The sequence below is a fragment of the Zalophus californianus genome, chromosome 11, assembly GCF_009762305.2.
Source record: "Zalophus californianus isolate mZalCal1 chromosome 11, mZalCal1.pri.v2, whole genome shotgun sequence".
NCBI classification, from domain to species: domain Eukaryota; kingdom Metazoa; phylum Chordata; class Mammalia; order Carnivora; family Otariidae; genus Zalophus; species Zalophus californianus.
In genome coordinates, this window is record NC_045605.1 from 29623278 (window position 1) to 29647675 (window position 24398).

Genomic DNA, 24398 nt, shown 5'->3' on the forward strand with positions numbered 1-24398 from the left:
ATATTTAGGAATCAAAGAGCAAGAACTGTACACTGAAAACTAAAAAAAAATCACTGAAACAAATTAAAGAAGAGCTAAATAAACAGAAAGGCAACCCATGTTCATGGACTGAAGGGCTTAATATTGTTAAGATCTTAATATTGTTAAGATCCCCAAAGTGATCTACAGATCAATCCTTACCAAAATCATAGCTGGCTTTTTTTTTTTTCCAGATATTGACAGATGATCCTAAAATTCATATGGAAGTATAAGAGACACAGAATAGCCAATTTATCTAGAAAAACAAGGATGCAGAAGCTATACTTCCTGATTTCAAAATTACTATAAAGCACCAGTAATTAGCACAGTTTAATACTGCCATAAAGAGAGACAATGGAGTGTCAGTGGAATAGAATTGAAAGTTCAGAAAAATCTCATATGTCTATGGTGAGTTGATTTTTGACAAGGGTGCCAAGAGCATTCAAAGGAGAAGAAAGTCTTTTAAACAAATGGTGCTGTGTCAAACTGGATATTCACATGCAAAAGCTGGACCCCTACGTCACACCATATGCAAGAATTAACTAAAACCTGATCAAAGACCAAAACATAAGAGTTAAAATTATAAAACTGAGAGGAAAATATAAAAGCAAATCTTTCTGAAAAATTAGGCAGTGGTTTCTTAGCTGTGACACCAAAAGCACATGCGAAAAAAAGAAAAAGTGGACAGCTAGACTTTATCAAGGCTAAAATGTTTCATGCTTCAAAGAACACCATCAAGGTGCACCTGGGTGGCTCAGTCATTAAGCACCTGCCTTTGGCTCAGGTCATGATCCCAGGGTCCTGGGATCAAGCGCCGCATCGCGCTCCCTGCTCAGTGGGAAGCCTGCTTCTCCCTCTCCCACTCCCCCTGCTCGTGTTCCCTCTCTGTTAAATAAATAAAATCTTTATGAGACTGACGCGCTACCTACTGCGCTAACGAGGCGCCTTAAACAAAATCTTTAAAAAAAATAAAATCATCAAGAAAGTGAAAAAATAAACCCCCAGAATGAGAAAATAAATACTTGCAAATCATATATCTATAAGGAATTTGGATCCAGAATACATAAAAAGCTCTTTCAACTCAAAAATAAAGACAAATAACCCATTTTAAAAAATGGGCAAAGAACTTGAATAGATGTTTCTCTAAAGAAGACACAAAAAAATGTGCTTAACATTGTTAGTCATTAGGGAAATATAAATCAAAACCACAGTGAGATAGATACCACTTCACATCCACTAGGATGGTGACAATACAAAGAATAGACATGACAAGTGTTAGTAAGGATGTGGAGAAATAAAAATTATTACACATGCTAGTGTGTAAATATGAAAAATGGTATGACCACTCTGGAAAAAGTTTGGCAGTTCCTCAAAATGTTAAACACAGAGTTGCCACATGACCCAGGAGTTCCACTCCTAGGTATATACCCAAAAGGAATGAATATATTTACATACAAAACTTGCACAAGAATGTTCATAGCAGCATCATTCATAATAGCCAAAAGATGGAAATGACCCAAAAGTCCATCAACTGATGAGTGAACACACAAAATGTAGTATTATCCACACAACGGACTATTATGTAGCTGTAAAAAGTAATGAAATATTGACATGTTACAAATGGATGAACCTTGAAAATGTTATGCTAAGTGAAAGAAGCCATCCACAAAAGAACACATGTTATATGCTTCCATTTATGTGGAACGTCCAGAATAGGCAAATCTGTAGAGACAGAAAGCAAATTAGTGGTTGGCAGAGGCTGGGGGAAGGGGAGAATGGGGAGGAACTGCTAATGAGAATGGGGTTTCTTTTTTGGCAAAGGATATATTGTGAAAATTGATCAATTTTGTAAATACAGTAAAAACCACTAAGTCATACACTTTAAATGGTGATTTTTATGGTATGTGACTTACATCTCAAAAAAAAAAAAAAAGGATTCCCCTCTACCTCCCCCAAGAAAGCACCTAGCACTTAACTTGTTAAGACTGGAGTCAACACAAACGTTCAACATTTTTGCAGAATAAACTCTTTATAATATTTTAGGAAATCGGTTTATATACATATTGAGTTATTGCTCTGAATCTGAGTAATACATGCTAATATCTAGCCATATAAATCTAATTCCATGCTGATCTTTCAGGCTGAAATAATAAATAATTTTCCTCACAGCACTTTACATAGACCTCAGCACTTACCTGACAACATCACTATTTTTTATATATATAAACATGTAGGTAAAATTTGTATACACACACATTTATTATTCCCACTGCTCCTCAACAGATGGAACTATGTTTTATTAAAGTCTGTGTCTACAATGCTTAGCACAGATTAGAAGGGGCCAAATAAATGTTATAGAATAAATTAATAAATCTAATTATATATAATTAATTCTCTACACATATATTCTCTCACTTATCTATCTGGAAAAATCACTTCTCTAAACATTATTTTCATAGACTCTAATAACAGCCCTCTGTGAAAGACAGGGAAGGTATTAGAATCATTACAAATTAGGGTGCTTGGTTGGCTTCCATGTCTTAGTCAAGCAACTACTTAGTACCAGAACTGGTATAAGAATTCAGACTGCCTCTCATTTCTAAATAGAGTGTTCCCCACTATTTCATGCTATGTCATCCTATAGATGAAAAAGGAACCGAGAGAAGTAAAGTGACTTTTTCAAGATCACACAGGTAGACAGACACAGAATCTGGGAGTAGGCTCCAGGTCTACCCACTTACCATTCCAGGTTTGTTTTTTTCCCCTCCTGAATCACATTAGCACTTAAGACATCCCAGATTACTCTAGGTTCAGTAAGTCAATGAAAAATACCAAGCATCACTTGTATCCAGAATCCTGTGCTGGAGGCCATGGGAGCAAGGACCCCACAACCATTCCATAGAGAATGTATGGTTTATCTTATTGCTGAAGAGAAATTATAATCTAAATTCTGAATTGACTTTTTCAATGTGAGCTTCAATTCACAGTTCCTTATCATTTATTAAAAGTGAATTCTGGGATGCCTTAATCAGAGTCAAGAAGACATGGTAAAAAAAAGTAATGAGGAATTAAAAATAGGAACAAGATTGGGTACAACAGTATTCTTCATCTTTTCCTTTTCGTTTTTTTTGTTTTTTTGTAATGACTTTTTTCCAAACACAAATTTATTATGTGCAGCACTTTCTCTAGTATCTGGTCCCTTTTCGGTCAGCAATCCCATGAGTTCACAATGACTGCCTTTAGAAAGGAAATAAAATATTTGCTAATATTCTCTTATGTGTTACAGAAATACTGCGGTTCAGTACATGATAAGTGGAATGTAGCTTGTTCTTTACCTTAAGATGAAAGAGTACAGTGCAAGGACATCAAAGATACAATAAAATAGAAATTATTCCAAGAAGAAAGATGTTCCAATTGTTAAGGGTGAATTAATAAGAAAAAAAAAAAATCCAAGGTTTTTAGACACTACTTACAGTTGTCTGAAATCCAATAGTTACTACTCATCCGACAGTAATAAAATTTGACATACCCCCAGATCCATCTGTTTCACCACTGCTGTCAATATTGATCACCCCTGAGCCTCCAGAAGGGTTAAGTGTTTGCCTCTGATAGGAAAAAGCTTAAAAATAATAAAAAAAAAAAGTTCAGTCATTAAGATAAAAATTTGTTACACCTCTTAATAATATAAGCATGGCATATTACACATTTAAATTACTACATTATTATTGAAATGAATTTCAATTTCCTTGATGAATAAAGTTCAATATTAAAAAGGTAAATATGGAAATAGAAAAAACGTCAAATACCCAGCAAGTCCTTTAAATAAAAAAGACAATTATTCAATATTAGAAAATATATTCACCCATTACCTGATGAATTTCTCAGTAAGGTACCAGGATGGCTGTCTATTCTTGAAATTGCAGGACCTAAAAAGAAGCAGATTGATAAGAGGGGAAAATGTCATAGTATCATAAGCCCCAAGTAAATATTCACAGAATAACCAAAATCAAGATAATTAGGTCTAAAGATAAGACAGATTCTAAACTGCTGACAATAAAGTTCTTCTTGGTATGCATTTGAAATGGATGGATATTAGGCCCAATATAGCCAATACCCAACAATGCAAAGTAGTAGTATAAGCAGCCAACAATCTCCCTCTAAAATATGAATATCTAAAATACTCTAAAAGGCCTTTCAAATTTATCAGGCTTGTCTAACAAGCATACCTTGTTTTTTTTGTTTTTTTAAGATTTTATTTTTATTTTTCGACAGAGAGAGACAGCGAGAGAGGAAACACAAGCAGGGGGAGTGGGAGAAGCAGGCTTCCTGCTGAGCAGGGAGTGCGATGTGGGACTCAATCCCAGGACCCTGGGATCATGACCTGAGCTGAAGGCAGACGCTTAACGACTGAGCCGCCACCCAGGCACCCAGGCATACCTTGTTTTATCACACTTTGCTTTACTGTGCTTCACAGATAACTGCAGTTTTAACAAACTGAGAATTTGTGGTAACTGCAACAAGCAAGTCTATGGGTGCCATTTTTCCAACAGTATTTGCTCATTTTGTGTCTGCCACATTTTGGTAATTCTCAAAATATTTCAAACTTTTTCAAATTTATGGTGATCTGTGAACAGTGCTCTTTGATGTTACTATTATAATTGTTTTGGGGTACCATGAACCATACCCATATAACACAGCAAACTTAATAAATGATATATGTATTCTGACTGCAGATGTGGAAACATCAAGAGAAGCAGAATTAGAAGTGGAGCCTGGAAATGTGACTGAATTGCTGCAATCTCCTGATAAAACTTGAACAGATGAGCAGTGACTTCTTACGGGTGAGCAAAGACAGTGGTTTCTTATGATGGAATCTACTCGTGAAGAAGTTGTGAGGGTTGGGATGACTCCAATTTTGGAAGAAAGTTCTACTGTGGGTAAAATGCTATCAAACAGTATCACCTACTACAGAAAAATCATCTGTGAAAAGAAGAGTCAACTGATGTGGCAAACTTCATCGCTGTCTAATTTTAAGAAACTGCCACAGCCACCCCATCCTTCAGCAATCACCACCCTGATCGGTCAGCAGCTATTAATACTGAGGCAAGACCCTCCACTGGCAAAAAGACTGCAACTTGCTGAAAGCTCACATGATACTTAGTATTTTTAGCAATAAAGTATTTTTTAATTATGGTAAGTACTTTTTTTAGATATAATACTATTGCCACCTAACAAATGACAGTGTATGATAAACGTAACTTTTATATGCACTGGAAAACCAAAAAATTAATTTGACTTGCTTTATTGCAATATTAGCTTTACTGTAGTGGTCTGGAACCAAACCCACAGTATCTCCAAGGTATGACTGTATTTAAAAAGTTATTCAACAACAACATATACTGAAATTGATCTATGAGGGTAAAAGTATATCATACTGTATCTATTACTTTTGCAACAACAAAGAATGATTTCCCTTGAAGTCCAATTTCTTGAAAAGCACAAGACGGGTTCCATGTCACAACGGTCACCACACTTACTGTTAATCAGAAGTTCTAGTATGCTCTCCGATGCAGTGGTAACAGATACCTCCAGGCAATGTGCAAAACTGGACAGTGCCTTGCTGCGGACAGTCGGTGCCTTGTCTACACAACGGTCAAATATAATTTCCTGCACCAAGAACTTATGCTTTAAGATCTTCTGATGCTCCAACGAGAGAGTGTTATCTACTGCTCTTTCAGGCAGTTCCAAGAGAGCTAAGACAACATCTAGAGTAAAAACCCTGTGTGGGATCTGATAAAGCAAAATCACAAGAATATCCATCAGACAGGAATAAAAACCAAAGGATCCCTTGTGTATTCAGATCTGCCTGTCAGGAGGTTGCAGAGCCAGGAACCAAGATTTTATGCGTATCTCCTACCTTGGAACTTCGTGAATATCTGTAAAGCCAGGCAATGAATGTAGCATATTCCCTGCTGGGAAGTTTGCTGAGTAGCTGGACCAGGGACTGGGCTGCATAGGTCCGATACTCTGATTTATCAGTTACCTGAAACACAAGCATTGAGAGGCTGTCCGGCCACTGTCTACCTACAGGACAACTGAAACACATGTTGTGATACAAGTGGAAAATTAGTGAATGTAACTAGTTCAGTGAATAATTAAATGTTATAAAAATGAGTAGCAAATTTTAGATTTCAGACCCCTTTGAAAACTAATCTATAAGAAATCTCTAAGTCCTCCCCTCAGAAATACAAACTTAGCACGTAATTTCAGAGAGTTTATGGACCCCCCAGAATCTACTGCATTCAAGTTAAGAATCATTTGTCCACCTGAGAAACAAACAGGGTTTTAGAGGGGAGGGGGGAGGGGGGATTGGTTAGCCCGGTGATGGGTATTAAGGAGGGCACGTACGGCATGGAGCACTGGGTGTTATACGAAAACAATGAACCGTGGATCACCACATCAAAAACTAATGATGTATTGTATGGTGACTAACATAACATAAAAAAATTTTAAAAATAAAATGAAATTAAGAAAGACTAAAAAAAAAGAATCATTTGTCCGAACTGCTATAGAAATTGAAGAGATAATCATAAGAATTTGAACATTAACTGGATATTTGATGATATTAAGGAATTACTGTATATTTTCTTTGGCATGTTAGTATTTTGTGGTTATGTTTTTAGAGTTCTTACATTCTAGAGATACATATGAAATATTCAAGCATCATCGGATGATAGTGAAATTTGCTTAAACAAAAAAACCCCAACGTTCACATGTGTTGAGGAAATTATACCTTATAGGGGTATAAATGACACAAAATTATTGAAGGTGGTTGCTCATCACCCTATTCTATTTATTCATATGTTTGAAATTTTCAAAATAAAAAGGATTCCCCCCCAAAAAGAATACTCTGTCAATGGGAACATGTAGTGAAAATATTAAATAAAACTATTTTCCACAATGATAACAGACTCATTCCCAAGAACAAATACACATATAAGCACACACATTTACCTTCACATATATCATATATTTTTATCATCATCATTATCATTATTACTATTACTATTGAAGCAAATGGTACCTTGGCACAGATGTGCTGGAGTAAGATACGAAGGACTGGGAATATATTTTCCTTTAGTTCATCCACAAGTGAGCTATTTAAAAAAGAAACCATTGGTTTAAAATACACCAACTACATAAAATAGTAATTTCTCGCCTCTGTTCTCTAACACCATTACCTCTATGTTTTAGAAATCCTGAATATTAAAAACTATTTACCCCATATTGCAAGCATTGTTTCAGTGAATAGAGTTTCACAGGAGAAAACCGTTCACTGTGTCCTATGCATGGTTTTAGAGAGCTGCTGCCATGCAGACAGCTATAGTCAGGGAGGAGCAAATGTGCAATCTTCGTATGACTCTTTTGGCTATTTACTAAATTTCACATTAAGACTCTAAAATAGATCCTTTTGGGGTAAATAATAATAAATGAGACACAGCAACACCTTGTGGTAGCTCAGTGAAATGCTACCATTTCAATGGCTTTGTTATCAATACCTCTCCAAACTTTCACCCAAGATTATTATTGGGTTTTTTTTTTAAGTTTACTTATTTATTTTAGTAATCTCTACCCCCAATGTGGCCTCAACCCCATGACCCCAAGATCAAGAGTCACACACTCTTCCGATTCAGCCAGCCAGGTGCCCCAGATTATTACTGTAATGTCCAGATTTAACCCATCTTTAATGTTTATCTGTACCATTAAATGGATACTACAGCAATTGGAGATACCACGAACTGTTATGGAAGAGCCAAAATGGGTGTCTACACTTAAAGGATCTTAGTTATTTAATGTTTTAAAAAATCCCTCACAAGAGATATTTGCTCAATGATCAGATGACAGCCTATATATGCCTGGATTCTACCATCCACACCCCACATCTCCAACTACACTATATCCTATGAACACCTACAGGCATGTACACACTCTCATACACCTACCACTTCATTCTACCACCTCCACAATGCATGCCAAATATTCAATAAAGGAGGAAAAGAAAAGCCAATGACATACCAAATATGTCTATCAATTATTGCTAAAGAAGTAAAAATTGACTTAATTCTTCCCTTTAGGAAGTATGGTCTGTAGGGGGAGGGGAATAGAAAAGTGAGAAGAAACAAGGAAAAAGTGGCAAGGAACAAAGAGAAAGAGACTCAAAGAAGACAGAAATACAAAAAAGGAAAAGAAGACGCAGCCTTGTGAGAGAGGCAAACACTGAGGCAGATGATGATAAAACAGAGAAGCAACTCATTCCTCAGAGCCTGACCTTATAAGGCTGGAGGGAATAAGCTGGAGGCCGGTGCTGGCCCATGAATTACAGACTCTCTATCCCTCAACAATGCCCCAGTGCAGAGGCTACCAACAGTGACACCAGCCACGTGAACCAGAGGAACTCTGAAGTACTTTATTTTGGCCCCCAAAACCACAACAGGCCAGAAATCTGTTAGTTTCCATAGGGGTCAGAAATCTTGGTTAGTACAGGGCCCAGCAGGCTTAAGGGACAGTGATAAAGAGAGTGAAAATCCAAGCTGTGCCTCACCTGATGAACTGGACCGCCTGGTTTCTACTGTTGATGACTGATGTTGTAATACTAAGGGGAGCACGATGGGCTCCTTCGCCTGCTTCTAACATTAATATCACATTTAGCATTTGATGGAAAACACAACCTATAACCTGGAAGAGAGAAGAAAATTCTACTTAAGGCATGATAAAGAATCCAAGGGCCTCGAAGACAGTGATGCAGACCATGGTAAACCATTTCTTTTTTTTTTTTTTTAAGATTTTATTTGAGAGAGAGCACACAAGTTGGGGGGGAAGGGCAGAGGAAGAGGGAGAAGCAGGCTCCTCATTGAGCAGGGAGCCTGACATGGGGCTCGATCCCAGGACCCTGGGATCATGACCTGAGCCGAAGGCAGACGCTTAACTGACTAAGCCACCCAGGTGCCCCAGGGTAAACAATTTCAAGCTGTGTGAAGATAAGTCAGGTTGATATAGTTTTTGGGTGAACACTGGAAATACGTTTCTTGGACAATTACCAAGTATTCAATAAACACATGATGGAAAGAGTGTGAAAACACTGCTTACAGATAGTGATAGGAATATCATCTAGTTTTTCGCCCTACCCTCTCAAACTGTAGCCCTGAAATTAGGGCAAGTAGAGGATTGTCACTTCCAAATGGCAAAAAAATGCCACTGCTAATCCCTTATAGAACAAGGGACAAATGGTACTTTACACTTGTTCTTCCAATATATCACCTCATACAATTTATTCGACTACCAAATTCATTCATCCTGTAAATAAAACATGTACTGAAAACCACATATGTGGCAGGTATTGTGTTAAGCACATTCATATATACTACTGGATTTAATCTTAAACCTCACAACAACTGCATAAGGTAAGTGAGGCATTTCCATTTTATATATGTTATTATTATTTCCACCTTATACCTAATAAAAGAGCCTCCACGGCTAAAACAAACATGTCTAACGTCAAGTCAACACTCTCACGACTAAAAAATACATCTGGAGAGACACTGTGGACCTAAAGGCATGAATTTCCCCATCCAGCTAAGCTTACAAATGTTACAGAGAGCACAGAAATTGAAAGCACTCATGTCAATTCTATCCCATCCATATTTTAAATACAGAAATGGTAATGCTATAATAAATTATAAAATACAGCATGTTTCCTAAACAACAGGCATGGTGCTCAGCATCTGACAGGCATTCTTTCATTTCCTCCTCCTGACAACCCTATGAGAAGACTGAGGTTTGGAAAGGCTGAGTACCTCAATACAAGAAGGCACAGCTGACGAGGGTGGAGCCACAGTTCAACCACCAATGTACACAACCCGGCCCAAAGCCTGAACCTACTTCTTTTTTTCTTTTTTTTAGACTTTATTTATGAGAGATAAAGAGAGAGAAAGAGCAGAGGGAGAGAGACAAGCAGACTCTGTGCTGAATGCCCAGCCCGATGCGGGGCTTGATCCCATGACCCTGAGATCATGACCTGAGCTGAAACCAAGAGTCAGCACTTAACTAACTGAGCCATCCAGGTGCCCCCCGAACCTACTTCTTAACCACCATGTGACTCGCCCCGGAAATTAAGTGTAGCAGAGCCACCAAAAGTCACAGGACCTCATTCTATCACATTTTTTGTAAAATCTTGTTTTATTAATGACATCCAAGTTTAGTAACACCACCATGCTTGAACAACCCTGACTCCAAAGTTTAGATAGTGATACTATTAAGTTAACTTGGAGAGCAAAATCCATATATGAATACTAACTAGGAATGACAACCAGTAATATTTCTGTAGAATTCTCAACTAAAATGATATAAATACTAATAGAAATATTAAAGCGCACATGAAACTTGCCAAAGAAAACTTGAAAATTCCAAGACTGTCTGTTCTTTTGAGAATAATCTGGTGACTATTTCTCTAAAAATAACACTCTGTTCAGTGTTCTTCCTACCTAATTCACACTGGAACCAATTTTTGTATGAAACCTAACAATAATTTGCCATGGCCTCCAAATATTTGAATATCAATTTGGTTATGAAGAACAGGGAGCAAATAGAAATGGTGATGCTTTTCATGCTACAAATGATATAAGGTCATGAAAATGACTTGGTAAATTAAAATGGCATTATACCAAATGCTGCCAATGTTTTTCCATTATATGATTCAGATGCTTTCAATTCAACTAGTAAATAAATTACATCTTTTTCTCCTTTACCTTATCTCCTTCTCCATGAATGGAGGAGCAGAGCAAATACAATCCATGATAGGCGAGTTCTGGTACATATTTTGCTTGGTTAAGGTTTCTAAAGAAAAAAGGCAAAAGATTAATTAACGGATATGATTTTACTCGGAATCTTCCATAACCCTATAATAAACCACATCCAAGTGAATAAATTCTACTTGTGTGCCAATTAGGATAAAATGGCATTTATACTTTTGCTAGAGCATAATTTTAGCACTGGAAGAATTAGTGGCTCACCTGGTCTGTGTCACATGAAATTCATGAAGAACTGGTTCAAAATTAGTTAATGCAACAAAGACCTGGAAAACAGATACCAAGAAGAGACCTGATTTTTCCTACTCGTTAAATATTAGCCATCATCTCTGCCCTCTGAGGTTGCCCCAAGGTTTTTTGGAATTCTCACTTACTTCTATACAATTCTGTATACACTGTGGCTTTTCTTTCAGGGAAAATTTGGAAAGCAGCCTTAAAAAATTCTTCAAAAGGTGAAAGATAGCATTTCGAATTTGACAAAGGTCTCGGGCAGAAAAACAAGTAATTTCTTCATCTTCCTGTTCTTCTATTTCATCTACCTAGATTATAAAGAAATGTATAGGTGACTGCATAGTAATGCCTAACACTTTGTCCCATGGTTTTCAATGTACTCAAATCAAATCCAGTTAAACTCCAGGTGGTTGCTGAATTGCTGAGGTGATATGACCCTGATCAGGTCCCTTAACTGCTCTGTCTCCACAGCCAGAACAATAAATCATTGGACTCTATGACTGCACAGTAGTTTCTAGCTCTGTATTTTTATGTCAATGGGAATTCTTATGTTTCTTAGAAGTTTTCATGTCAAAGAACATACACCATCCTACCTAGTTATCACACAAAAATTTGGCATTAATATTATTCCATTATACTCTTACGGACATGAGTCCTCAGGATACTTCAATCTTCCTGTCTAATGACAATAAGATAATGTGGCAAATATACCTGTTCGGATGTTGCCAAGCATACCCGGAAACAAGGCTGGCGAGAGATTATGGGGAGGTTGGAAAGATGACAAGGTAGAAATGTATTCTCAGTAGTACACAAAACCTGAGAACATCTTAAAGTCATACTGGATACCTGATGATACATTAGGATCATTTGGTTATAATCATGATGCCCCCAAACCGTATTTTAATATAAAGTTAATTCTTAAATCACAATCTTGTGTTGGTTCAGATATGCTTTACTATTCCATTTACATCTTACCTCAGTATCTTCTTTCCTGGGTGGCTTTCCTCTTTTCCTATTCCCTCTTGGATTCGCCTCAGAGTTCTTAAGCTGCTCTTTCTTTCTTTTCCGATTCAAGCTAGATTCCTGAGGCCAGCTCTTCTTTAGAATCAGAATACATTTGTCAAACATCACTTGGTGGAACACTTGATTGGCTACACTACCTATTTATAAAGAATAAAGAGTAAGTAGGTTAGATTTGTCTTGAAATCAGTCTGTAACAACAGATGAAAAATTAATAAGTAAAAATGAGTTATCATTAACTCCAAATAAACAATGACCCTTTAGCAAAAAAAGTACCATTCAACTTCAGCCTCAGGAGATGAGAAATAGTGCTGATCCGAAATAAATAAGGTATCCGTATCTGACCAGGGAGTAACTGGCTTTATACTTGTCATGCTGCCATAAACTATTAAACTGGACAAAAATGTATAAAATAACCATTTTAAGACATGGAGCAATAAGCAGCATAGAAACACAATCTCTGAGGAAGCAAAAACAAATGAGGTAAACCCCAAAATAACCCCAGTTTTGTGTTTTGAGGAAATTTCTCGACAACAGCAGAAAATGGTGAACCCAAGTACATTATGACGGTGTTACTAAGTTGAGACTACAGAATCAGAGTCAGGAAGGCAATGGTAGCTGGATTTTATGAAGGAGAGTACTGGAGAAGAGGAAGCTACACAGAAAAAGAGCTTCAGAGATCTCCATAGGGCTGAATATAAGCTAGGTACACAGAGGGTAAAACTTGATGAAGGTAAGCAAAGAACAATTTCCAAGGAGCTAGAAGATAATTTTCATAACACACAGGGCTGAGAAATATTTGACTTCTGGCCAGCCAGTGCTGAAACCTTAAACACCTGGAGCATTTAGTAGCCACCTTGGAAAGAAACACACATTTTTCTTTTTTAAAGATTTCATTTATTTATTTGACAGAGACACAGAGAAAGAGGGAACACAAGCAGGGGCAGTGGAAGAGGGAGAAGCAGGCTTCCTGCGGAGCAGGGAGCCTGATGTGGGGCTCGATCCCAGGACCCTGGGACCATGACCTAACCCGAAGGCAGACGCTTAACGACGGAGCCACCCAGGTACCCTGGAAAGAAACACACTTTAAGAGTAGGGCTAAACTAGGGGGGCGGAGCAATATGGCGGAGGACTAGGAGACCTAGATTTCGTCTGGTCTCAGGAATTAAGCTGAATAGGGATCAAACCATTCTGAACACTTACGAACTCAACAGGACATCAAAGAGGAGAGTAGCAACAACTATCTGAACAGAGAAGCGACCACTTACTGGAAGGTAGGACGTGCGGAGAAGTGAATCTGAGGCGATATTCGGGAGGATAGACGACGGGGGAGGGGCCTCCGCCGGCCGCTTCTGGCAAGTGCTAGAGCCGCGGAGCACAAAATCGGAACTGTTAGAAGTCGGCTCTGCTGAGGGACATCGCTGCAGTGGCTAAGCAGGGGGTGGAATCCTCCCGGGACAGTGTGGTCTCAGGACCCTTGGGGTCACAGAAAGACCGGGGGAGTCTGAGTGCTCCAGAGCTCCGGGGTATCGGAGCGGGGAAGCCGGCTGCAGAGACGGAGCCAAGGCGCGGGCTCTCAGCTTGGGGTTGCCATAAACTGAGATCCGTGGCCCAGTCGGGCCACTGCTCCTGCAGCAGGGACCCAACAAGCGGCAGAGCCGGGGAGACTCCCCTTCCTTCCCGGGGAGGAGTGGCGCGGGAACGCACCGCAGGGATCTGCTAGGTTTGGAAACTCCACATGGGGTCGGGTGCCACAGATAGCAACGCTCGGTCACAGGCCGGGTGAGCACGGAGTGCGGCCGGAGACCAGGGACAAGGGAGTGACTGCTTTTCTCTGGGGGCGCACTGAGGAGCGGGTCCCCGAGTTCTCAGCTCCTCCGGGTGGAGATTGGGAGGCCACCATTTTCGCCCTGGTCCTCCAAGGCTGTAAGGAGAGCTTGCAGGGAACAAAAGCTCCTGAGATCAAACCCGAGCAGCTTGCTTAGCCAGGACCGACAAGGGTGGGGCAATTCAGCCTCCGGCAAAGACATTTGGAAACCACAGCAACAGGCCCCTCCACAGAAGATCAGCACGAACAGCCAGCAAGCCTAGACCAAGTTTACCGATGAAGGAGAACGGGAGAACTCCAGCGCTAGGGGAATACTGCACATAGAATTCATGGCTTTTTTTTTTACCATGATTCATTAGTTCATCAAAGTTAATTTTTGTTAACTGTTTTTTTTTCTTTTTCCCTTTTCAACCAACATCTTATCAATCTCTTTTTAAAAAAAAAAAAAATTTTTTTTATTTTTCATTTTTAGAATCATATTTTGTCCCTTCATAGTAGTTACCCTTATTTTTGGCATATATATATGTTATTCTCTCTTTAAAATTTTGAGATACAGTTTCTTCTAACAGATCAAAATATACCCTAAATCACTAGTGTATGGCTCTGTTCTAGTCTCCTGCCTGATCACATTCTCTCCCTTTTTTCTTTTTTTTTTTAAATCTTCTTTCTTCTTTCAAACAACTTCTTATCCTATCAAGTCCTTTTATAAAATCTTTTATACTTTTCATCTTTACAGTCATCTTCTATCCCTTCATTGTATCAACCCTTATTTTGTACATATATGTCTTTCTTCCTTTAAAATTTTAGGAGGCACTTTTTTCTAACAGACCAAAATACGCCCAAAATCTAGTGTGTGGCACTGATCTATGCACTAGCCTGATCATATTTGATTACATTCTGCTTTTTTTGTATTATTCTGTTTTTGTTTTTATCTTTTTTCTTTTTCTTTTTTCTTTCTTTCCCTTTCTTTTCCCCTGGTTTCAGGTCTTTTCTGATTTGTATACAGTATATTTGCTGGGGACGTTGTAAACCTGTTAGCATTTTGTTCTTTCATTCATCTATTCTCCTCTGGACAAAATGACAAGATGAAAAAAATCACCTCAGCAAAAAGAACAAGAGGTAGTACTGTCAGCCAGGGACCTACTCAATACGGACATTAGTACGATGTCGGACCTAGAGTTCAGAATCATGATTTTAAAGATACTAGCTGGGCTTGAAAAAAGCGTGGAAGTTATTAGAGAAACCCTTTCTGGAGAAATAAAAGAACTAAAATCTAACCAAGTCGAAATCAAAAAGGCTATTGATGAGGTGCAATCAAAAATGGGGGCACTAACTGCTAGGATAAATGAGGCAGAAGAAAGAATCAGTGATATAGAAGACCAAATGATGGAAAATAAAGAGGCTGAGAAAAAGAGGGAGAAACAACTACAGGATCACAAGGGCAGAATTTGAGAGATAAGTGATACGATAAGACGAAACAACATTAGAATAATTGGGATCCCAGAAGAAGAAGAAAGAGAGAGAGGGGCAGAAGGTATATTGGAGCAAATAATAGCAGAGAACTTCCCTAATGTGAGGAAGGAAACAGGCATCAAAATCCAGGAGGCACAGAGAACCCCTCTCAAAATCAATAATAATAGGTCAACACCCCGACATCTAATAGTAAAACTTACGAGTCTCAGAGACAAAGAGAAAATCCTGAAAGCAGCTCGGGAGAAGAGATATGTAACCTACAATGGTAAAAATATTAGATTGGCAACAGACCTATCCACAGAGACCTGGCAGGCCAGAAAGGACTGGCAAGATATCTTCAGAGCACTAAACGAGAAAAATATGCTGCCAAGAATACTATATCCAGCTAGGCTGTCACTGAAAATAGAAGGAGAGATAAAAAGCTTCCAGAACAAACAAAAACTAAAGGAATTTGCGAACACGAAACCAGCCCTCCAAGAAATATTGAAAGGGGTCCTCTAAGCAAAGAGAGAGCCTAAAAGCAGCAAAGATCAGAAAGGAAAACAGACAACATACAGTCACAGTCACCTTACAGGCAATACAATGGCACTAAATTCATACCTTTCAATAGTAACCCTGAATGTAAATGGGCTAAATGCCCCAATCAAAAGACACAGGCTATCAGATTGGATTAAAAAACAAGACCCATCAATATGCTGTCTGCAAGAGACTCATTTTAGACCCAAAGACACCCCCAGATTGAAAGTGAGGGGGTGGAAAACCATTCACCATGCTAATGGACACCAAAAGAAAGCTGGGGTGACAATCCTTATATCAGACAAACTAGATTTTAAAACAAAGACTGTAATAAGAGATGAGGAAGGACACTATATCCTACTTAAAGGGTCTATCCAACAAGAAGATCTAACAATTATAAATATCTATGCCCCGAACATGGGAGCAGCCAATTATATAAGGCAATTAATAACAAAAGCGAAGAAACACATTAACAACAATACAATAATAGTGGGGGACTTTAACACCCCCCTGACTGAAATGGACAGATCATCTAAGCAAAAGATCAACAAGGAAATAAAGACTTTAAATGACAAACTGGACCAAATGGACTTCACAGACATATTCAGAACATTCCATCCCAAAGCAACGGAATACACATTCTTCTCTAGTGTCCCCATGGAACATTCTCCAGAATTGATCACATCCTAGGTCACAAATCAGGTCTCAACTGGTACCAAAAGATTGGGATTATTCCCTGCATATTTTCTGACCACAATGCTTTGAAACTAGAACTCAATCACAAGAGGAAAGTCGGAAAGAACTCAAATACATGGAGGCTAAAGAGCATCCTACTAAAGAATGAATGGGTCAACCAGGAAATTAAAGAAGAATTAAAAAAATTCATGGAAACCAATGAAAATGAAAACACAACTATTCAAAATCTTTCGGATACAGCAAAGGCAGTCCTGAGAGGAAAGTATACAGCAATACAAGCCTTTCTCAGGAAACAAGAAAGGTCTCAAATACACAACCTAACCCTACACCTAAAGGAGCTAGAGAAAAAACAGCAAATAAAGCCTAAACCCAGCAGAAGAGAAATCATAAAGATCAGAGCAGAAATCAATGAACTAGAAACCAAAAGAACAGTAGAACAGATCAACGAAACTAGGAGCTGGTTCTTTGAAAGAATTAACAAGATTGATAAACCCGTGGCCAGACTGATCAAAAAGAAAAGAGAAATGACCCAAATCAACAAAATCATGAATGAAAGAGGAGAGATCACAACCAACACCAAAGAAATACAAACAATTATAAGAACATATTATGAGCAACTCTATGCCAGCAAATTACATAACCTGGAAGAAATGGGTGCATTCCTAGAGATGTATCAACTACCGAAACTGAACCAGGAAGAAATAGAAAACCTGAACAGACCTATAACCACTAAGGAAATTGAAGTAGTCATCAAAAATCTCCCAAGAAACAAAAGCCCAGGGCCAGATGGCTCCCCACGGGAATTCTATCAGACATTTAAAGAATAATTAATACCTATTCTCCTGAAACTGTTCCAAAAAATAGAAATGGAAGGAAAACTTCCAAATTCATTTTATGAAGCCACCATTACCTTGATCCCAAAACCAGACAAAGACCCCATCAAAAAGGAGAATTACAGACCAATATCCTTGATGAACATGGATGCAAAAATTCTCACCAAAATACTAGGCAATAGGATCCAACAGTACATTAAAAGGATTATTCACCACAACCAAGTGGGATTTATCCCTGGGCTGCAAGGCTGGTTCAACATCCGCAAATCAATCAACGTGATACAATATATTAACAAAAGAAAGAACAAGAATCATATGATCCTCTCAATAGATGCAGAAAAAGCATTTGAGAAAGTACAGCATCCTTTCTTGATCAAAACTCTTCAGAGTATAGGGACAGAGGGTACATACCTCAATATCATAAAAGCCATCTATGAAAAACCTACAGCGAATATCATTCTCAATGGGGAAAAGCTGAGAGCTTTTCCCCTAAGGTCAGGAACGCGGCAGGGATGTCCACTCTCACCACTGCTATTCAACATAGTATTAGAAGTCCTAGCCACAGCAATCAGACAACAAAAAGAAATCAAAGGCATCCAAATCGGCAAAGAGGAAGTCAAACTCTCACTCTTTGCAGATGATATGATACTGTATGTGGAAAACCCAAAAGACTCCACCCCAAAACTGCTAGAACTCATACAGGAATTCAGTAAAGTAGCAGGCTATAAAATCAATGCACAGAAATCAGTGGCATTCCTATACACCAACAACAAGACAGAAGAGAGACAAATCAAGGAGTCGATCCCATTCACAATTGCACCCAAAACCATAACATACCTAGGAATAAATTTAACCAAAGAGGCAAAGGATCTGTACTCAGAAAACTATAAAATACTCATGAAAGAAATTGAAGAAGACACAAAGAAATGGAAAAACGTTCCATGTTCATGGACTGGGAGAACCAACATTGTGAAGATGTCAATGCTTCCTAGAGCAATCTACACATTCAATGCATTCCCCATCAAAATACCATCCACTTTTTTCAAAGAAATGGAACAAATAATCCTAAAATTTGTATGGAACCAGAAGAGACCCCGAATAGCCAGAGGAATATTGAAAAAGAAAAGCAAAGCTGGCGGCATCAGAATTCCGATCTTCCAGCTCTATTACAAAGCTGTCATCATCAAGACGGTATGGTACTGGCACAAAAACAGACACATAGATCAATGGAACAGAATCGAGAGCCCAGAAATGGACCCTCAACTCTATGGTCAACTTATCTTTGACAAAGCAGGAAAGAATGTCCAATGGAAAAAAGACAGTCTCTTCAACAAATGGTGTTGGGAAAATTGGACAGCCACATGCAGAAGAATGAAACTGGACCATTTCCTTACACCACACACAAAAATAGACTCCAAATGGTTGAAAGACCTAAACGTGAGATAGGAGTCCATCAAAATCCTAAAGGAGAACACAGGTAGCAACCTCTTCGACCTCAGCCACAGCAAGTTCTTCCTAGAAACATCACCAAAGGCACGGGAAGCCAGGGCAGAAATGAACTATTGGGATTTCATCAAGATAAAAAGCTTTGCACAGCAAAAGAAACAGTCCACAAAACCAAAAGACAACCGACAGAATGGGAGAAAATATTTGCAAATGACATATCAGATAAAGGGCTAGTACTCAAAACTTATAAAGAATTTATCAAACTCAATATCCAAAGAACAAATAATCCAATCAAGAAATGGGCAGAAGACATGAACAGACATTTCTCCAAAGAAGACATCCAAATGGCCAACAGGCACATGAAAAAGTGCTCAACATCGCTCGGCATCAGGGAAATCCAAATCAAAACCTCAATGAGATACCACCTCACACCCGTCAGAATGGCTAAAATTAACAAGTCAGGGAACGACAGATGTTGGCGGGGATGTGGAGAAAGGGGAACCCTCCTACACTGTTGGTGGGAATGCAAGCTGGTGCAACCCCTCTGGAAAACAGTATGGAGGTTCCTCAAACAGTTGAAATTAGAGCTACCATTCGATCCAGCAATTGCACTACTGGGTATTTACCCCAAAGATACAAATGTAGGGACCCGAAGGGGTACGTGCACCCCAATGTTTATAGCAGCAATGTCCACAATAGCCAAACTGTGGAAAGAGCCAAGATGTCCATCGACAGATGAATGGATAAAGAAGATGTGGTATATATACACAATGGAATATTATGCAGCCATCAAAAGGAATGAGATCTTGCCATTTGCAACGACGTGGATGGAACTGGAGGGTGTTATGCTGAGTGAAATAAGTCAATCAGAGAAAGACATGTATCATATGACCTCACTGATATGAGGAATTCTTAATCTCAGGAACAAACTGAGGGTTGCTGGAGTGGTCGGGGGTGGGAGAAATGGGGTGGCTGGGTGATAGACATTGGGGAGTGTATGTGCTCCGGTGAGCGCTGTGAATTGTGTAAGACTGTTGAATCACAGATCTGTACTTCTGAAACAAATAACGCAACATATTTTAAGAAAAAAGAAAAAAGAAGATAGCAGGAGGGGAAGAATGAAGGGGAGTAAGTCAGAGGGGGAGACAACCAGGAGAGATGATGGACTCTGAAAAATAAACTGAGGTTTCTAGAGGGGAGGAGGGTAGGGGGATGGGTTAGCCTGGTGATGGGTATTAAAGAGGGCACATTCTGCATGGAGCACTGGGTGTTATGAACAAACAATGAATCATGGAACACTACACCAAAACAAATGATGTAATATATGGTGATTAACATAACAATAAAAATTAAAAAAAGAGTAGGGCTAAACTAGCTCTAGAGTAAAGGCTACTTCATATCTGCTCCAACAAAGCTTTAAAACAAGCCTCAAAAGGATCAAGTTAATCCATGGATAACTGCCTATCAAAATATACTTAAACACTATTTGAAGGGAAACAATAATGTAACAATGTTTCCAACACTGTATTATGAATACGACTGTAATACTGTATGCCATAAAAACTTTATAAGGATTCATTCATTAGCATATAGGCTAGGCTACCATGAAGTAACCTTTTTTATTTTAAGATTTAATTTTATTTATTTATGAGCGAGCGAGAGAGAGCATGCGCACATGAGCACGCATGAGCAGGGAGAGGCAGAGAGGCAGCAGAGGCAGAGAGAGACTCTCTCCAGCAGACTCCATGCTGAGCTCATAGCCAGATGTTGGGCTCAATCCCATGACCCTGAGATCATGACCTAAGCAGAAACCAAGAGTCAGATGCTTAAATGACTGAGCCACCCAGGTGCCCCAAGAATACAGTATAATCAGTAACATCAAAAGTAGGTTCTTTGAAATGAGCAATACAATTAATAAACCTGTATCTAGATTGATGAAAACAACAACAACAAAATACAAATAACCAATCAGACATGAAAGGGAACATATCACTATCGATTTTACAAACAAAAAAACTTTCAAAGAGAACTCCAGGCCCAGACGTCTTCATTATTGAATGCTACCAAAATTTTAAGGCAGAAAAATAATCCCTTCTTCACAAACTTCCAATATAAGAAAGGCAAGAGCACTACTCAACTCATTCTATGAGACTGGTATTATCCTGAAACTCAAACCAGACAAAGGCTTATCAAAAAAAGAATATCCCTTATGAATATAGATGCAAAAATCTTCAATTAAAATATTAGCTAACAGAACTTGGCAACACATAAAAAGGATTACACACTATGATCAAGGAAATGCAAAATCAGTTTAACATGAAAACCAATCATCATAATACACTCTTATATTGGAATAAGGATCAAAAACCACATGACCATCTCATAGATACAGAAAAGCAAAGAACAAAATTCAATACCCTTTCATAATAAAACAAACTAGGAATAACAATGTCTTCAAGGTGATCCTCAAAACACCCACAGCAAATATCATACTTAAGGACCAAAGACTGAAAGTTTTCCTCCTGAGATCAGGAAGAAGACAAGATGCCCACCTCCTGACTTCTGCTCAGCACTATACTAGAGGTCCTCATCAGGGCAATTAGGCAAAAAAAAAAAAAAGAAAAGAAATTAAAGGCACCTAAACTGGAAAGGAAGAAGTAAAATTATGTCTACTCACAAACAGTATGATCTTATACATAGAAAATCCTAATAGAAACAATAAATGAGTTTAGCAAGGTTTCAGAGTATAAAATCAGTAATAAAAAAATCAATTGTACTTCTCTGATTAAAAGAAGGGCAAAGGACCTGAACAGATAGTTTTCCAAAAAAGACATACAAATGGTCAACAGGTACCTGAAAAGATGCTTAACATTACTAATCATCAGGGAAATGAAAATCAAAACCAAAAATGAGATATTACCTCATACTTGTCACATGACTAAAATAAAAAAGATAAGGAGGGAGGCTGGGTGGCTCAGTTGGTTAAGTGGCTGCCTTTGGCTCAGGTCATGATCCCAGGGACCTGGGATGGAGCCCCGCTTTGGGCTCCGATTCTGGTTCTCCCTCTGCCTCTCCCCCAACTTGTGCTTGATCATTCGCGCTCTCTTTCAAATTAAAAAAAAAAAGACAAGAAATGAAAAATGCAAGGATGTGGAGAAAAAGGAACCCTCATGCACTGTTGGTGGGAATGTTGGTACAGCCACTGTGGAAAGAAAACAGCACAGAAGTTACTCAAAAAATTAAAAACTGAAATACTGTAAGATCCAGTATTTCCACTACTGGGTATCTAACCAAAGAAAAACCAAAAAAAAAAACCAAACCAAAGAAAAACTAATTAAAAAATATACATGCACCCCTATGTTTACTGCAGCATTATTTACACCTATCAATATATGGAAGCAGCCCAAGTGTCCACTGATAGATGAATGGATAAAGATGCGGTGTATATATAAAATGGATTATTCAGCTACAAAAAAGAATGAGATATTGCCATTTGCAACAACACAGACAGACCTAGAGGGTAGTATGCTAAGTGAAACAGAGAAAGACAAATGCCATACGATTTTACATATATGTGAAAACTAAAAAAATAAACAAAAAAAGCTGTAACAAACCAATAAATAGAGAGAACAAACTGGTAGTTGCTTGAGGGGTTGGAGAGGGGGAAATGAGTGAGGGGAAATAGAAGGTTTCCAGTTATAGAACAAATAAATCATGGGAATGAAAGGCACAGCACAGGGAATATACTCCATGGTACTGTAACAGCATAGAATGGTGACATGATAGCCTCACTTGGAGTGAGCATAGCATAAGGTACAGACTATCATATAGACTTGTCCCATCACTATACTGTATGCCTGAAATTAATGTAACATTGTACATCAACTACTTAAATAATAAGTAAATAAGTAAATTGTACTTTTACACACTACCAGTAAACAATCTGAAAATGAAACTGAGAAAACAATTTCATCTACAATAGCATGGAAAAGAATAAAATACTTAGGAATAAATTTAACTGAGTTAAGTGTAAGAGTTGTATATTGAAAAGTATAAAATATTGAAACAAATTAGGGAAAACTAAAATAAATGGAAAGACAGCCTATGTTCATGGATTGGAAGACTTAATGTTGTTAAGATGGTAACAGTCCCCAAACTGATCTAAGGATTCGGTGTACTGTCAAAGTCCCAGAAGTCTTTTTGGGTAGAAATTGACAGGCAACTCCTATAATTCATGTGGAAATGCAAGGGACCCAGAATAACCAAAACAATCTTGAAAAAGAGCACACTGTGATTAAAAATTGAGTATCAACAGAATCCCAACAATAATTCAGAAACATTTAAAACAGAAGGTAATTAGCAAGAACACCACTTGCTGGAAAGCTGCAAGTGGCCTACAATGAACAACACTCTTCACTCTGGCATACATCTCAGCCTTAATCAGAAGGAACTGCATCTCAGGGAAAACCAAATCAAAACCTCAATGAGATATCACCTCACACCAGTCAGAATGGCTAAAATTAACAAGTCAGGAAACGAAAGATGTTGGCGGGGATGTGGAGAAAGGGGAACCCTCCTACACTGTTGGTGGGAATGCAAGCTGGTGCAGCCACTCTGGAAAACAGTATGGAGCTTCCTTAAACAGTTGAAATTAGAGCTACCATTCGATCCAGCAATTGCACTACTGGGTATTTACCCCAAAGATACCAATGTAGGGATCCAAACGGGTAGGTGCACCCCGATGTTTATAGCAGCAATGTCCACAATAGCCAAACTGTGTAAAGAGCCAAGATGTCCATTGACAGATGAATGGATAAAGAAGATGTGGTATTTTTATACAATGGAATATTATGCAGCCATCAAAAGGAATGTGATCTTGCCATTTGCAACAACGTGGATGGAACTGGAGGGTGTTATGCTGAGCGAAACAGGTCAATCAGAGAAAGACATATATGACCTCACTGATATGAGGAATTCTTAATCTCAGGAAACAAACTGAGGGCTGCTGGAGTGGGGAGGGTGGGAAGGATGGGGTGGCTGGGTGATAGACACTGGGGAGGGTACGTGCTATGGTGAGCGCTGTGAATTGTGCAAGACTGTTGAATCACAGATCTGTACCTCTGAAACAAATAATACATTATATGTTAAAAAAAAAAAAAAAGAAGACGATAGCAGGAGGGGAAGAATGAAGGGGGGTAATCGGAGAGGGAGATGAACAATGAGAGACGATGGACTCTGAAAAACTGAGGGTTCTAGAGGGGAGGGGGTGAGAGGATGGGTCAGCCTGGTGATGGGTATTAAAGAGGGCACGTTCTGCATGGAGCACTGGGTGTTATACGCAAACAATGAATCATGGAACACTACATCAAAAACTAATGATATAATGTATGGTGGTTAACATAACATAATAATAATAAAAAAAAAGAAGGAACCGCATCTAACAGGGGAAGAGAAGAACAAAACTGGGTTCCT

The 24398-nt window shown here is 38.5% G+C and overlaps 1 protein-coding gene across 3 annotated transcripts in view; it reads right to left on the bottom strand.

The window, feature by feature from the left end:
* NCAPD3 (non-SMC condensin II complex subunit D3) overlaps positions 1–24398 on the bottom strand; it is a 69200-nt gene that overhangs the window by 38491 nt on the left and 6311 nt on the right. For all 3 annotated transcript variants that reach the window (XR_003517437.1, XM_027579423.2, XM_027579422.2), the window contains exons 5-14: positions 12090–12274; positions 11258–11422; positions 11088–11149; positions 10824–10911; positions 8621–8754; positions 7103–7175; positions 5936–6061; positions 5556–5808; positions 3888–3944; positions 3548–3637 (exon numbers count right to left, since the gene is read on the bottom strand). Coding sequence is in view for 2 of the 3 variants with exons in the window: in XM_027579423.2 (XP_027435224.1) it covers positions 3548–3637; positions 3888–3944; positions 5556–5808; positions 5936–6061; positions 7103–7175; positions 8621–8754; positions 10824–10911; positions 11088–11149; positions 11258–11422; positions 12090–12274 (1233 nt within the window). In the remaining variant the exon portion in view is untranslated. The remainder of the gene's footprint in view (positions 1–3547; positions 3638–3887; positions 3945–5555; positions 5809–5935; positions 6062–7102; positions 7176–8620; positions 8755–10823; positions 10912–11087; positions 11150–11257; positions 11423–12089; positions 12275–24398) is intronic.